The sequence below is a fragment of the Tiliqua scincoides genome, chromosome 3 (genome assembly GCF_035046505.1).
Source record: "Tiliqua scincoides isolate rTilSci1 chromosome 3, rTilSci1.hap2, whole genome shotgun sequence".
Classification (NCBI taxonomy): Eukaryota; Metazoa; Chordata; class Lepidosauria; order Squamata; family Scincidae; genus Tiliqua; species Tiliqua scincoides.
This window is the reverse complement of record NC_089823.1, coordinates 16,696,197-16,709,994: the sequence shown is the minus strand read 5'-3', so window position 1 is coordinate 16,709,994 and position 13,798 is coordinate 16,696,197. Positions and strand designations below refer to the sequence as shown.

At 46.2% G+C, this 13,798-nt stretch overlaps 1 protein-coding gene across 1 annotated transcript in view; it reads right to left on the bottom strand.

The window, feature by feature from the left end:
* Positions 1–13,798, bottom strand: part of CNTN5 (contactin 5) — a 278,579-nt gene that overhangs the window by 48,567 nt on the left and 216,214 nt on the right. Inside the window, exon 14 of the mRNA XM_066618972.1 lies at positions 13,261–13,410. Coding sequence (XP_066475069.1) covers positions 13,261–13,410 — 150 coding nt within the window. The remainder of the gene's footprint in view (positions 1–13,260; positions 13,411–13,798) is intronic.

Here is a 13,798-nt window from a genome sequence, read left to right as displayed (position 1 = left end):
ATCCTCACAAAAAACTCACTGCCCTATACAATGTATAGGATTGTAGCCCTAATGTGGAGCGCATGGGAGGCACAGTACTAAGTTTTGCAGGCACCTCAACATGCCATGTCAGTGGGCCCTCCCCCTTGCCTTTGGAGTCATTCCAGAGGCAAGAGCAATGTGATGGAGATAGTTCCCCGTTGTCTTGCCACGTTGTGAGGGGGAGGAGCCACTGACATGGAGTGTTGTAGTGCCTGCAAAACTCAGCACTGTGGTCCCCCCCATAGCTATGTTATGGGGCCCAGTAGGTCAAGGGAGCCATGAGTCAAAAAGTTTTGGGAATCGCTGCTTTAGAATATGCAGCAATTAGAAAAACCATCAAGGCTTAGAGGAGGCAACCTCCCAAGTCTAAAAGAAGGGGCTGATTTAAGGAGTGTGTGTGTGTGTGTGTGTGTGTGTGTGTGTGTGTGTGTGTGTGTGTGTGTGTGTAGAGGTGGTAGATTGGGGGGTACACTGGGGTGCAGGACAGGACCTCCCTCTAGGGATCTGAGGCAACGTAGTGCACATGGCCATCCAGGAGTGTGCATATTCTTTGCCTCTACCTATGTTCTTCTTGTATATTTGTAAATAAACAAAATACAACCCAAATGCCATAAGCCTTTAGTGCTGTCTCTTCTTCAAAGGATGCCAGCCAAGGTAGTTCTTCCTCTAGACCACTGGTTCCCAGCTTGTGGCCCATGGACCACTAGCGGTCCGCAAGACCCTGATAAGTGGTCCATGAAGTCTCAGGGGAAAAAAGCACCTTTGATTACTTCCAGTATCTCCCAAGGACTACCAAAGAGGGTGGAGACCACCCACTGCCACAACCTAAGTGGCAGCTGTGGCTGTGGGTGGTCCATCCTCTGTCCTCTCTGACAGTCTGTAGGGGAGTGCTTGGAAGACAGACCACCAGAGAGGGCAGAGGCCAGACCACCCACAGTCGCATGTGGTCCACAATGATTCCAATGTTTGCCTCCTAAAGGTCGGGAACCACTGCTCTAGAGCGTCTCACTGCTTGGGTAAGTGCGGAGCATGCAGCAGTAAACAAAAACATGCCCGGAGGCTCTTTTGATGTGTGTGATTCTTTTTTTGTGGTGAGGCTGGTTTGTTGTGGTCCATCTGGAAATATGCAGCCCAGCTTGTGTCTAGCTTTAGCTAAACCCTTCTGTAAACCGACAGAGTGAAATATTTCTTTGGTATCGTTCTGGTTCAGATTTGGTTGAAGAATAATAGGTTCAGGTCCCATCCCAGCTTGTGCAGGGGAAATGGGCTGCACTAAAGAGATCCTTACTCTTTAGTCCAGCTGATGGTTTCATAGGAGCACACATGGGAAAATCAATGGAAAAGTTAAAGCTGCCGTTATCGAGATAAAGAACAAAACAAGTTGGTCTGAAGCAGCTCATTATTCACTGGTTTATTCTTGAACGTATTGAAAGAAGATGTAATTTGGAATCAGGTCTTCTCTTCGGCCTCCTTAATTCCTGCACACATGCTGCTACTGATAAATGTCACCGGCTTATTAGCTCATGGAATCCAGTGTGCATGCAGGATTAGCAGGGTAAACTCTGATTCTACTCAATTTCGGCTCTTACTTCCCCATGAATAGATAATGTAATTGATGCCATGCCCCACAGCTCCAAGTGCACAGCTGCTTTCGTGGAACGTCCTGCGTGTTGAAATTCATGCCACTGGCTCTCTGCCAACTTGTGGACCTGTGAATATGTAGCAGAGCTAGAAGGGAGTGGAAAACTGCGATTTTGTTCTAAACTTCTCTGTACATGTCTGTTCTTGAGGAAAGCAGGAGGAATGTCAGTATCAGTTGGGATATTTTTCCCCCCTCATCAGGAGGCAAGATCAACTGCTGATTGGCTCCTCATTGGAAGGGATCCCCCAACTTCCTCAGGCCAGACTGACAGTTAGGAGAGTCCTACCAACTAAATCTGAACAAAATAAAATGAACTCATCCAGGCCCTTGGTCTGCTCCGTCCCCTGTCTAATGGCCTTCTGGTCTGATGGCCTTCTGAGACTTCCTTGTATCTCTCCTTCCCAGAGCTTTGGCAGAAGCAGGGCTGCTGAGGGCAGCATAGGGAGAGCCCATTATTATGTGGGCCAGATAAAGAGCTTCTGGGTCACATCCAGCCAGCGGGCTTTATGTTGGACAACCCTGGACTAGAGTTTTCATTCCATAGCACAATATCCTATTACGATGCTCCTCTGTTGCTGAAATTACATGCCAGCTGTTAACAGTAATCCTCTATAGTTCAGGACCCACCAGGTGGGTCACTAATTTCAGGTGGGTCCTCATTCATTTCAATATTTTATTTTTTTAATATATTAGACTTAATGCTACCATGGTGTGTGACTGCATCTGGGGAAATGTTACAGCTCTGTACTTTTAACAGGCTAGTATATGCTTTTAACAATGACAGCAAATGGCACTTACTCCTGGGTAAGTGTGGGTAGGATTGCAGCCTAGGATTATTAAAAATTTTCCTGCTTGATGATGTCATTTCTAGTCATGACATCACTTCTGGTGGGTCCTTCATTCTAAAAAGCAGGTCCAGCTGCTAAAAGTTTGAGAACCACTGCTCTGTACAAATCACAGCCCCATCCTATCCATACTTTCCTGGGAGTAAGCCCCATTGACTCTAATGGGACTTACTTCTGAGTAGACATGCATAGGATTGGGCTGTTAGTCACTAAAAATGAGTTGAGGTAACTTTTGGGTTTTCTGAGAGAGAACATTCTCATGCTTGGACCTCCTCTTACCTTTTACTTACTTACTGACTAACTGCATTTCTATCCTGCTTTTCTCCCCAAAGGGGCCAAAGGAGGCATTCAGCAATGAATAAAAAATACAAAAACACAAATAAAAACAAATAAAAACATTAAAACCCTTCACAATAAGACCTTGGACTTGAGGAGGAGGAGGAAACAGGAGGGGGCTTACCACAATTAGAATAGCTGACTTCCATTCTTCCCAAATTCACTTGCACTTATATGCTACCTTCCCCCAAGAAAAAGAAATTGAAGACAGGCCACAATTCAATTTAAAAGCAATCAATAAGAACACAATTTTAAAGACAGCGGAATAAAAATAAGCAGCTGCAATAAAAACAGCCATAGAGAAAATTGAAAGCTATTGAGGTGCCTGATAAAAAAGACATGTTTTAAGCTTCCTATGGAAAAGAGAGTGGGGGAAGCACAGATGTCACCTGGCAAGGAGTTCCAGAGGCCCAGCGCTGCGACAGAAGAGGCCCTTTCCCTTGTTATCACCAACTAAGCTTACAGAAATGGGTACGTGCAGGAGACCCCCCCATCCCCCAAAGATATAAAGCAATTTGATCTGCTAAAATCAGAAAGTCTTCACAACATGGAGGTAAACATGATCACCAGCTAACTGCTGCAGATCAAATCGTGGAAAAGGCAGAGCTACAGGAGCAGATTCAAAGTCTGCCAAAGCTCTCTTAACCACAGTCATCACTTCCTCCTCCCTCACAGAGTAAAAGAGTCTTAGGGTCATTCTCAGCTTTTTAATATATCTGGACCCTGTTTTATTTGATTGGTTATTTCAAAGCTTGTTGATCTTACTGCTTTTCAAAATGTGTGCTGCACTGTTTTATTGGCTTTGATCTGAGAACCAGATCAAGGGGTGTGCTGCTCATGGAATAAGACCTTCCTTTCCCCTCCTTCTTTCTGCAGTTCCCAGTGCTCCCTGGGAGTCTCAATCAATCTTGAGGACTGGGGGACTCAGGGGATGCCAGTGCTTCTACCGCTAATATTTCTGTCTCATGTGTGTGTGTGTGTGTGTGTGTGTGTGTGTGTGTGTGTGTGTGTTACTGCAGTGGCGTAGCTAGAGGGGAGCAGACTGAGAGCAAAATCCAGACTGAGAGCAAAATCCAAAGTCCAGCTGAAATGTCTGCGTGACTTCCTCTTTGCTGACGATGCAGCTGTCACTACCCACTCTGCCAAAGATCTCCAGCAGCTCATGGATCGTTTTAGCAAGGCCTGCCAAGATTTTGGACTGACAATCAGCCTGAAGAAAACACAGGTCATGGTTCAGGATGTGGACTCACCTCCCTGCATTACAATCTCTGAGCATGAACTGGAGGTTGTCCATGACTTTGTGTACCTTGGCTCAACGATCTCCGACACACATTCTCTCGATACCGAGCTAAACAAGCGCATCGGTAAAGCAGCTACCACGTTTTCCAGACTCACAAAGAGAGTCTGGTCCAACAAGAAGCTGACGGAACATACCAAGATCCAGGTCTACAGAGCTTGCGTCCTGAGTACACTTCTGTACTGCAGCGAGTCATGGACTCTTCGCTCACAACAGGAGAGGAAACTGAGCGCTTTCCACATGCGCTGCCTCCGACGCATCCTCAACATCACCTGGCAGGACAAAGTTCCAAACAACACAGTCCTGGAACGTGCTGGAATCCCTAGCATGTATTCACTGCTGAAACAGAGACGCCTGCGTTGGCTTGGTCATGTCGTGAGAATGGATGATGGCCGGATCCCAAAGGATCTCCTCTATGGAGAACTCGTGCAAGGAAAGCGCCCTACAGGTAGACCACAGCTGCGATACAAGGACATCTGCAAGAGGGATCTGAAGGCCTTAGGGATTGACCTCAACAAGTGGGAAACCCTGGCCTCTGAGCGGCCCGCTTGGAGGCAGGCTGTGCAGCATGGCCTTTCCCAGTTTGAAGAGACACTTGGCCAACAGTCTGAGGCTAAGAGGCAAAGAAGGAAGGCCCATAGCCAGGGAGACAGACCAGGGACAGACTGCACTTGCTCCCAGTGTGGAAGGGATTGTCACTCCCGGATTGGCCTTTTCAGCCACACTAGACGCTGTGCCAGAACCACCTTTCAGAGCGCGATACCATAGTCTTTCAAGACTGAAGGTTGCCAATACAATACAGCTAGAGGGGGTGCAAAGCACTAGGTTTTGCAGGGAGCCTCACTGCAGCTTGCAAGCAGCCCCTCCCCCTCCCCTTTGGAGCCATTCCAGGTGGGGGCAGCAAAATGGAAGCATTCACTTCCAGTTTTCTCCCACTGCCTGGAATGGCTCCAAAGGGGAGGGGCCACTTGCATGCTCCGGTGAGGCTCCCTGCAAAACTTCGTGCTCTGTACCCCTCTGGCTATGCCACTGTCTTGTTGTGCTTTTATTTACTGTCTTATTGTTGTATATATTGTGTTTTTGATTATTTCTTTTTGTTTAAAGTTTAATTGTAAGCTGCCTTGGGCATCTGATCTGGCAGAGGAAAGGCGGGGTATAAATAAATAAATAGTGCAGAGGGAAGTTGGCCAAAATGCCCCCCCCAAAACACACACACACACACACACACACACACACACTGTATGAGCAGGAATACCATTCTGCTCATGCAAATACTAGTTTAGATTTGACCCATTGTGTTTTATTGATCTTTAAAATAAGGAGATCTGCAGATCAGGTCAAGGACCTATCTCGTTGAGCCTTATGTTTCCCACAGTGGTCCTCTGTCTGCCTCTGGGAAGCCCACAAAAGAAGAGACAGACATACTTCTCTTCCCAGATTGTTTCCCTGCAGCTGGTATATGGCACTATACTGCCACTGAACTTGGAGGTATTGCACATTCATCATGAATCACAGCCTTCCACAGAAAGAGGCCCCGTGAATTTGTTCTATCCTCTTTGGAAGCCATCCACACTAGTGGCCATCACCAGATAAAATGAAGATGACTTCCACAGACAGGCAACCCAATCCTAAGCAGTGCTGGTGCAGTTGGGCTACGCGGCCTGTTGAATATTGGTGATCAGGTACCATCAGGACAAGGAAAGCTTCTGCTTGTAGCCATGTTGCTAGGCCTGAGTTACAAGGCCCAGCCGTAACCAACTTCTAATTAGTGCATACCAGATCTGAGAGAACTGTGGAGGAGGCCGTAGGGCCCTCAGATATGGTACCAAACTACTAAATTGGCTCCAAGGCCAACTTGATTAACAACAAGGTACAGCTGTGAACTTCTCAGGTTGGGAGGGGGAGTCCACCATGAGCAAGAAGGCTTGTGGCATGTTCACCCCTAGAATGTTTGGCTGGATCCGAGTTCTAATGGATGGGTCAGGAGACCTATAAAGGTGAAAGGAAAGAGCTTTGCTTTGTTCCAGCTTTGTCGCTGGCTACGGGGGCCAGAGCTTTGACCATGCTGACAAGATGGACCTGCCTTGACTGCAGCAAGGATGGGTTAGACTGGACTCTGGAAATGTAAGACTTTGGTGAGTGATAGAGTTAGGAGTTGGCTCTTTATTGTTTTATTAGTGCTGAGTATGGTATTGATATGCTCTACCCTAAATTCTGACAACTATGACTGATGCAGTTAAAGAATAGTTATACAGATAGCACTACATCAGTCATAGTTGTCAGAATTTAGGGTAGAGGTGAACATGCCACAAGCCTCCTTGCTCATAGTGGACTTCCCCTCCCAACCTGAGAAGTTCACAGCTGTACCTTGTTGTTAATCAAGTTGGCCTTGGAGCCAATTTAGTAATTAAATGGCTATAAACCCATCCAGCCACTTAACACCTCTCAGGCTTCTCTAGTTTCAGTTACCATCCCTTGTTCCATCAGTCCCAATAAGCCAGTCAGTTGTAACAGATAGGATTTATTGGGACTGATGGAACAAGGGAACTTGGTTGTGGGATCTAATCCAGAGTGATTGAGTTGGAAACTGGAGACTCCAGTAACAGCAACCTGCTCCCAAGTTCAAGCCAAGTCAGAGGGGCTCAGGCTGGAGCACGGCTTCAAGGGGTCCACCAAATTGGCCTGACTACCAGGACTGAAAGCTCTCATTGTTAGAGAGCAATTGGTAACTGAAACTGGAGAAGCCCGAGAGGTGTTAAGTGGCTGGATGGGTTTATAGCCATTTATTTACTTCTAAGGGCAATAAATAGACTACATGACCCTCAAGGGGAAGGGTCTTGCAGGCCATTGCACCGCCCACACTGCATCCAGCACTCAGAAGGAGCATTGGGGTAAGGGGGTATTTGTGTAAAGCCCCAGCCTGTATAATTCGGTTACTTGGATCTGTGCCTGTTAAATGGCTGATGCAAGTCCAAGAAGCCCCGTGTTGGGTTTTCAGGGCCAGAAAGGGATTAGTGTGCACCAGTACTGCCAATCCTACCCCCTCCTGGCCCTGATCTGCTGCTGTCTCCACCCTCTCCCACCCTCTTACACCTCTTCACTTCCCTTGCCCTCCCCTCTCCCAGTTTTTGTGCCACCTGGTGGGAGCCTACCTACTCCTCTGGTTACTCCTTGTGGATTCAGCACTAGTGGGATGGCAAAGGCCTTCCCACTGGCACTCCCTACTCGCAGAATGTCATGGAGCGCTTTACAGCATTTTTGAGACACCCTCCGCTGGTGCAGCGGTCACTGTACCAATGTTCAGCCTGAACAGGATTAGGTTGGCAACCTTCAGTCTCGAAAGACTATGGTATAAGTCTACAGCACCCGGTATTCCCAGGCAGTCTCCCATCCAAGTACTAACTAGACCTGACCCTGCTTAGCTTCCAAGATCAGATGAGATCAGGCATGTGCAAGGTAACTATGCACTGTGTAACTATGCACTAGCAGCAGCTCCTGCTTCTCATTTTGTTCACCACCTTATATAAAAGATGGGGTAATAAGAACTAAACAGATGGCTACATAGGAAAGTGTGCAGTTTTTCAGAGTAGGGCTCAAGAGAATGGAAAGAAGACCCTTGGCTGGGAAGCTGGTTTCATCGCTTCCAAAAACTGCCTGCAAGAGAGAACTGCAGAGTAGGTAAGAAAGAAGGAGGAAAACCCAACAGGGGAGATGAGAGAAACTACTAAAATACTGTAAACAGACCTGAAGTATAGGGGATGTTGCTGCCAATGAAAAACAAATGAATCGAAAAGGAGGAATCAGTAGCATCCAAAACAAAGTAAGGGCATCAGGGAGGAAGGGAGGGAGACAGAAGAATAGCATAAGATGTTCTGTGTGATAAACAAGCGCTACTGGGGAAAGAGGGGTGATGCCCGCACAAAATTGGAGCAACAGGTGCCATGAATACTTCATAACCCAGCTGGTGTGAGAATTACCTGCTCTCCGCTTAAAACACATCTGGCCCATTAAAGCGAAGGTCTGGCCCTTTCAAATGCATCCCTGTGCCCGTGTTCCTTCCAGGTGTTGAATGCAGAGCCGTGCATTCCAACATGGGCGCAAGGATGCAGCCTCTCACCTGAGGCAAGCGTCCTCCTGTACATCCATGTCCTCTTTGATTTGTGCTGCCTGGCTGCCCAGAGTGGTCGTTAGGCCATTTGCGTTTGGCTGAATGAGTACATATGGCGCAAAGGAGCCATCTGATTCACAAGGTGGGTGGTAAAAGCTTTCCTAAACATGCTTTTCAGAGAAGGCGCTCATGTATTTTTGATGCCGTTTTCCTTCTCTCCCTTAAGACTGTAATGGAGCAAAGTATGCAACATATTGCTGCCATTGCCAAGGAACGAAGAAACACAGCCTTCTGCAAGCATTTTTCCAATGTCATAAGAACATAAGAACAGCCCCACTGGAGCAGGCCATAGGCCCATCTAGTCCAGCTTCCTGTATCTCACAGCTGCCCCACCAAATGCCCCAGGGAGCACACCAGATAACAAGAGACCTGCATCCTGGTGCCCTCCCTTGCATCTGACATAGCCCATGTCTAAAATCAGGAGGTTGCACATACACCTCATGGCTTGTACCCCATAATGGATTTTTCCTCGAGAAACGTGTCCAATCCCCTTTTAAAGGCATCCAGGCCAGATGCCATCACCACATCCTGTGGCAAGGAGTTCCATAGACCAACCACATGCTGAGTAAAGAAATATTTTCTTTTGTCTGACCTAACTCTCCCAACACTCAATTTTAGTGGATGTCCCCTGGTTCTGGTGTTATGTGAGCATGTAAAGAGCATCTCTCTATCCACTTTATCCTTCCCCTGCATAATTTTGTATGTTTCAATCATGTCCCCCCTCAGGCGTCTCTTTTCTAGGCTGAAGAGGCCCAAACGCTGTAGCCTTTCCTCATAAGGAAGGTGCCCCAGTCCAGCAATCATCTTAGTCGCTCTCTTTTGCACCTTTTTCATTTCCACTATATCCTTTTTGAGATGTGGTGACCAGAACTGGACACAATACTCCAGGTGTGGCCATACCATAGATTTGTACAACGGCATTATAATATTAGCTGTTTTGTTCTCAATACCTTTTCTAATGATCCCAAGCATAGAATTGGCCTTCTTCACTGCCGCCACACATTGGGTCGACACTTTCATTGACTTGTCCACCACCACCCCAAGATCTCTCTCCTGATCTGTCACAGACAGCTCAGAACCCATCAGCATATAGGTGAAGTTTTGATTTTTTGCCCCAATGTGGATGACTTTACACTTACTTATGTACATTGAAACGCATCTGCCATTTTGCTGCCCATTCTGCCAGTTTGGAGAGATCCTTCTGGAGCTCCTCACAATCACTTCTGGTCTTTACCACTTGGAAAAGTTTGGTGTCATCTGCAAACTTAGCCACCTCACTGCTCAACCCTGTCTCCAGGTCATTTATGAAGAGGTTGAAGAGCACTGGTCCCAGGACAGATCCTTGGGGCACACTGCTTTTCACCTCTCTCCATTGTGAAAATTGCCCATTGACACCCACTCTCTCTTTCCTGGTCTTCAACCAGGTCTTATTCCAGTGAGTCTGGAGTCTGAAGCAGTGAGTCTGCTTCAGCAAACTGGTATAGGTCAGGTGACCAGCTTGCTCCATAGTGCAGTATTGACAGGTGCAAGCAGTGAACCAGGAAGTCCTTCTCACCTCAATTACAAACTCATTGCTATTCATTACCAAAATGTGTTTATAGGGCGGCCCTTGTTATCCGTGGGGGTTCCTTTCCCGGAAGTCCTGCAGATACTGAAATCCGAGGATGTTTGACTCCATGCACTTGGGACACCTGGACCCTCCAAACACAACCAGAACAAGGTTGAAGTCATGACAGAGCCCTTCTGAGGCCTCATGCTTCCTCAGAACGCTGCCCAGAAGCTTTTAAAGTGACCTTCTGGTTTTTGCCAAAGGCTTTCACATTAAAACTTCCGGTCAGCTTTCTGAGGTCCGCACAGGCAGTCCGCAGTCATTCTGGTCACGTCTGGAAGGTCTTCAGTGGGTTCAGCCTCAGGTTTGGTACCTGCAGATGATGAAATTTGTGGGTTCCGAATCTGTGGATATTGAGGGCCTATTGTACTGCCTTTCTACAACACCATGTGTAAGTCAAAGTACAGCAATGAAAAATAAGGCATTCATTTAGGAACTGATAACTAATTTTTTTGTATGATTTCATAGCAGAACAAAGAAATATAGTTTGAGATTTCCGCATTTGCCACACAACCTGTAATATCTTTATTTTTTTAATTTTTTCTCTTCGTATTTGTATTTAATATAATAAAATAAAAACATAGATTTAAAAAAGTAGATAAAAAGAAAGAAAAATAAGGCATTCAAAATGAAAAAAAAACACCATCAAAACTTTTGATTTAATAGACTAATAGAGGGGCGGCCATCAGTGCTTTAAGTTTGTTAAATCCAAATGCATTGAAGTCAATGGAGACGAGCATGATTTTAGAGAAATGGAAAGTTAGAAACACACTTTATGCACATGTCAATCTTATATAGCCAGGTTTGCAGATAAACAAGTGCACAATGCATGCTTAAAGGTACGTAACAAGTAAAATACCAAAACGGGTGTGGGATGGGCTTTGATTCTATGAATATTCTATGAATATTTGGGAAGGTATAAAACACTGTGCACCGTGTGCACCCCTTCATAGCTAACCTGTGTGATAGATGTGTTGGTTTGTGTGCAGTGGGCAATTGCTCTTATAAATAAAGGAAAGAGATACTCCTGAGCTAGAAGCTGCTTATGTGTCTCGAGAGCATAAATTCTCAGATTTTATCTTTGGGTACCAAGAAGTTCTCCAACAATATATATGAACATATATGTTTCACACTTCTCCAAAGAGCTCAAGGAGCCTTACACTCTCCAATTCAACAATCTTACAGGGCCACACTTATGGCCCAATTCTATTTCTTTTTCTCCGCTGATGAAGCCCACTCCACTTGTTGCATTCTTTTTTGGGGAGGGGGGCGTCCCAAAGGTCTTTTTTGGGTAAGGGAATATTTAATCCCTTTGGAGATTGAGACCCACGTGGTTCTACTCAGATCTGCATCAGTTATATTGCTGGCACAAATTCACATGGACCCAGATCGGTTGTTGGGTCCAGGAAGGTGATTGGACTTGGCAGGTGCCAGTGGTGCTGAAGACACTGAACCCACCCTCTTCCTGGACCCAAACCATTTTCCTTCTTACCCCATTCTGTCTCCCCCACTTGCCTACCTGGGTCAGTGGACCTTCTCTGATCTGCCACCATGCACAGGGCCACTCCAGTCTCTCTACTGGCATTCTGTCAGTATGTGGCTCCGTGCATTGCTAGAGAGGTTTCTGTGACTGCCATAAGGCAGTATCACTGGCGGAGCACTGGTTTTACCAGTGGATAAGCCCAATAGGATTGGGCTGTTATTTTGCTTTGGAGACCAAACAGCATGATGTGCTCTCTAGGACATAAATATGCTGCCTAATAAATTCATAAAACTAAATAATAAGAGAATGCATTGTAATAGTAAATAAGCACAAGTAGCAAAAAGTATAAAATTAAAAAAAATATGTGCCTTAGGTGATTAGAAGACAACAATGATGATCGGTTTTCATGGGGAACCCTTCATAGCCTGGAAGCAGTTCCAGTGGTCTCTGCATGGCAACCATATCCTATCAATTGGCCCCTGGAGACTAAGGCATTGTTAATCTGTCACACTGATAAGCAGCACAAGAACTATCATAGAGCTGAATTTTAAATTACCAGGTGCATAATTGTCTAGGAACCAGAGCAAAACTAATTGAATGAAACCAACTGTTAAAATCTAATATAAATTTATTAAGCAACAACATATTAGAAGCACCAGTGCAAGAACGACCTGTGATTGGAGTTCTATACGCACTGATCTATCAGGCCCACCTACGGAGGGGTCCCACCAGGGGTCTGTTGTTCAAGAGTGTCAGACTGTGGATCTTTCCACACAATATGCAGAGGCATATTGCTTTGCAAGTCAAACCAATAGTTGTATATATAATGTATATCCAATGTAGTTGTATATCTAGTGTATACAGAGTGTAACATGGTTCCGGAGATCTCCAGTCCTGTTGAAAGTGGAACACAGGTGTTCTCGGGATACGTGTCAGAGCCCCCCCCCCCCCGATACGGAAATTGCAGGTATGGGGAACCCTATCTCCATACCCATTAACTTCATATTTATTCTTAATGGTAGCGCCAAGAATGAACGTCTCTTGCTTTTACAGGATGTTATAAGCATAGACGACTCACAGGCAGGCAGCCTGCATGCTAGAAGAGATGGCTCAGTGAATGTTAACAGGAAGGAGGAAACTTGCTGCTTCTTGTTAATGTTCTGCCTTTGTCCCCCTAGTGTGCAGGCTGGCTGCCTTCTTGTCGTTCATGCTTATAGCGTCCTGTAAAAGCAAGAGATATTTATGGTGCATGGAGAACAGCAGAAAAATGAAACCATATGCTGATGCAGGGGATGCCGGTACACTGGGTCTGGCACAATTCTGCTGATTTGTACCCTAAGCCCAAATCACCTCAAACACCATCTAGGGTTTGTGAGAATCCCAGTTGAACATGCAAAAACCCTTCAGGAGTTTTTGTTTCTGAGCATCTGGCAGAAATACCTGCTAAATCTCAGATGGTGGTTTATGCACTTTCCCCTGCAAGTCTCACCTTTTGCAAGCAAAACACCTTTGCAAAGGGGAAGGAAGTAATTGGCAGCAGGGAGGGCACACTATCTAGACATGGTGGGCGGTCAGTCTAGCAAAAATTAGACTCCCACCTTGTATAAATGGAATGTCTTGTATTCATGGCCCAACTCATGGAGATAGGACCTAATACGCCTAAGGCTACAAAAGTCAATTAAAGGAAAGGAAAGGAATTGTTTCTCTTTTCCTGAAAAATTGCCAAAATACATCTTTGGTTATCAATTTTTAATATCCTCACGTATGCATTAGTTTGGCAGCGTGCAAAGCAGCAATTGCTGCAAGAGGCTAGGTATCACCGTCCTTTTGAAGTTTTCATTTCCAATCAAGGTTATTACCTGCCTCCTTGGTCCTGATCACTCTAGATGGTGCACTTGGATCTCCGGTCCCAATTTTATTAGTTGCTACAACTCGAAATTCATATTCCACCCACGGGTTCAGTTCGACAGCCATGGCAGATTCCATGTCACCACTGATGTTTTCGGGAACTGTGAAACAGCAAGGAGATTTGGTGAACAGCAAGGACATTAAAACTCATTCACAGTCTGTAGTTTTCCTCAATTGTTAAGCTGAATTTGAAGGAAACTGTTACAAAGTCAGCGGCAAAAATGGGCAGCCCAATTCTGAGCTGCCCGGCATGCCGGGCTTCAGCAGCACTGCTGCGGCTGCATCCAGTGTGCCCTCCCCCGCCCTCCCCCACCCTGGAATGCCTCCTCCCCACGTCCTCCCACACCCCCACCTACTTCTCTGTTGCCTGGCATTCCAAATGACCACTGAGCAACAGAGCTCCTGCGCTTCACTGGTGCTAGCCCAGCGCTGGTTAGGGCTGGGCTAGCACCGGTGCTCCACCAGCACTAGGGCCCACAAACGCGCCTT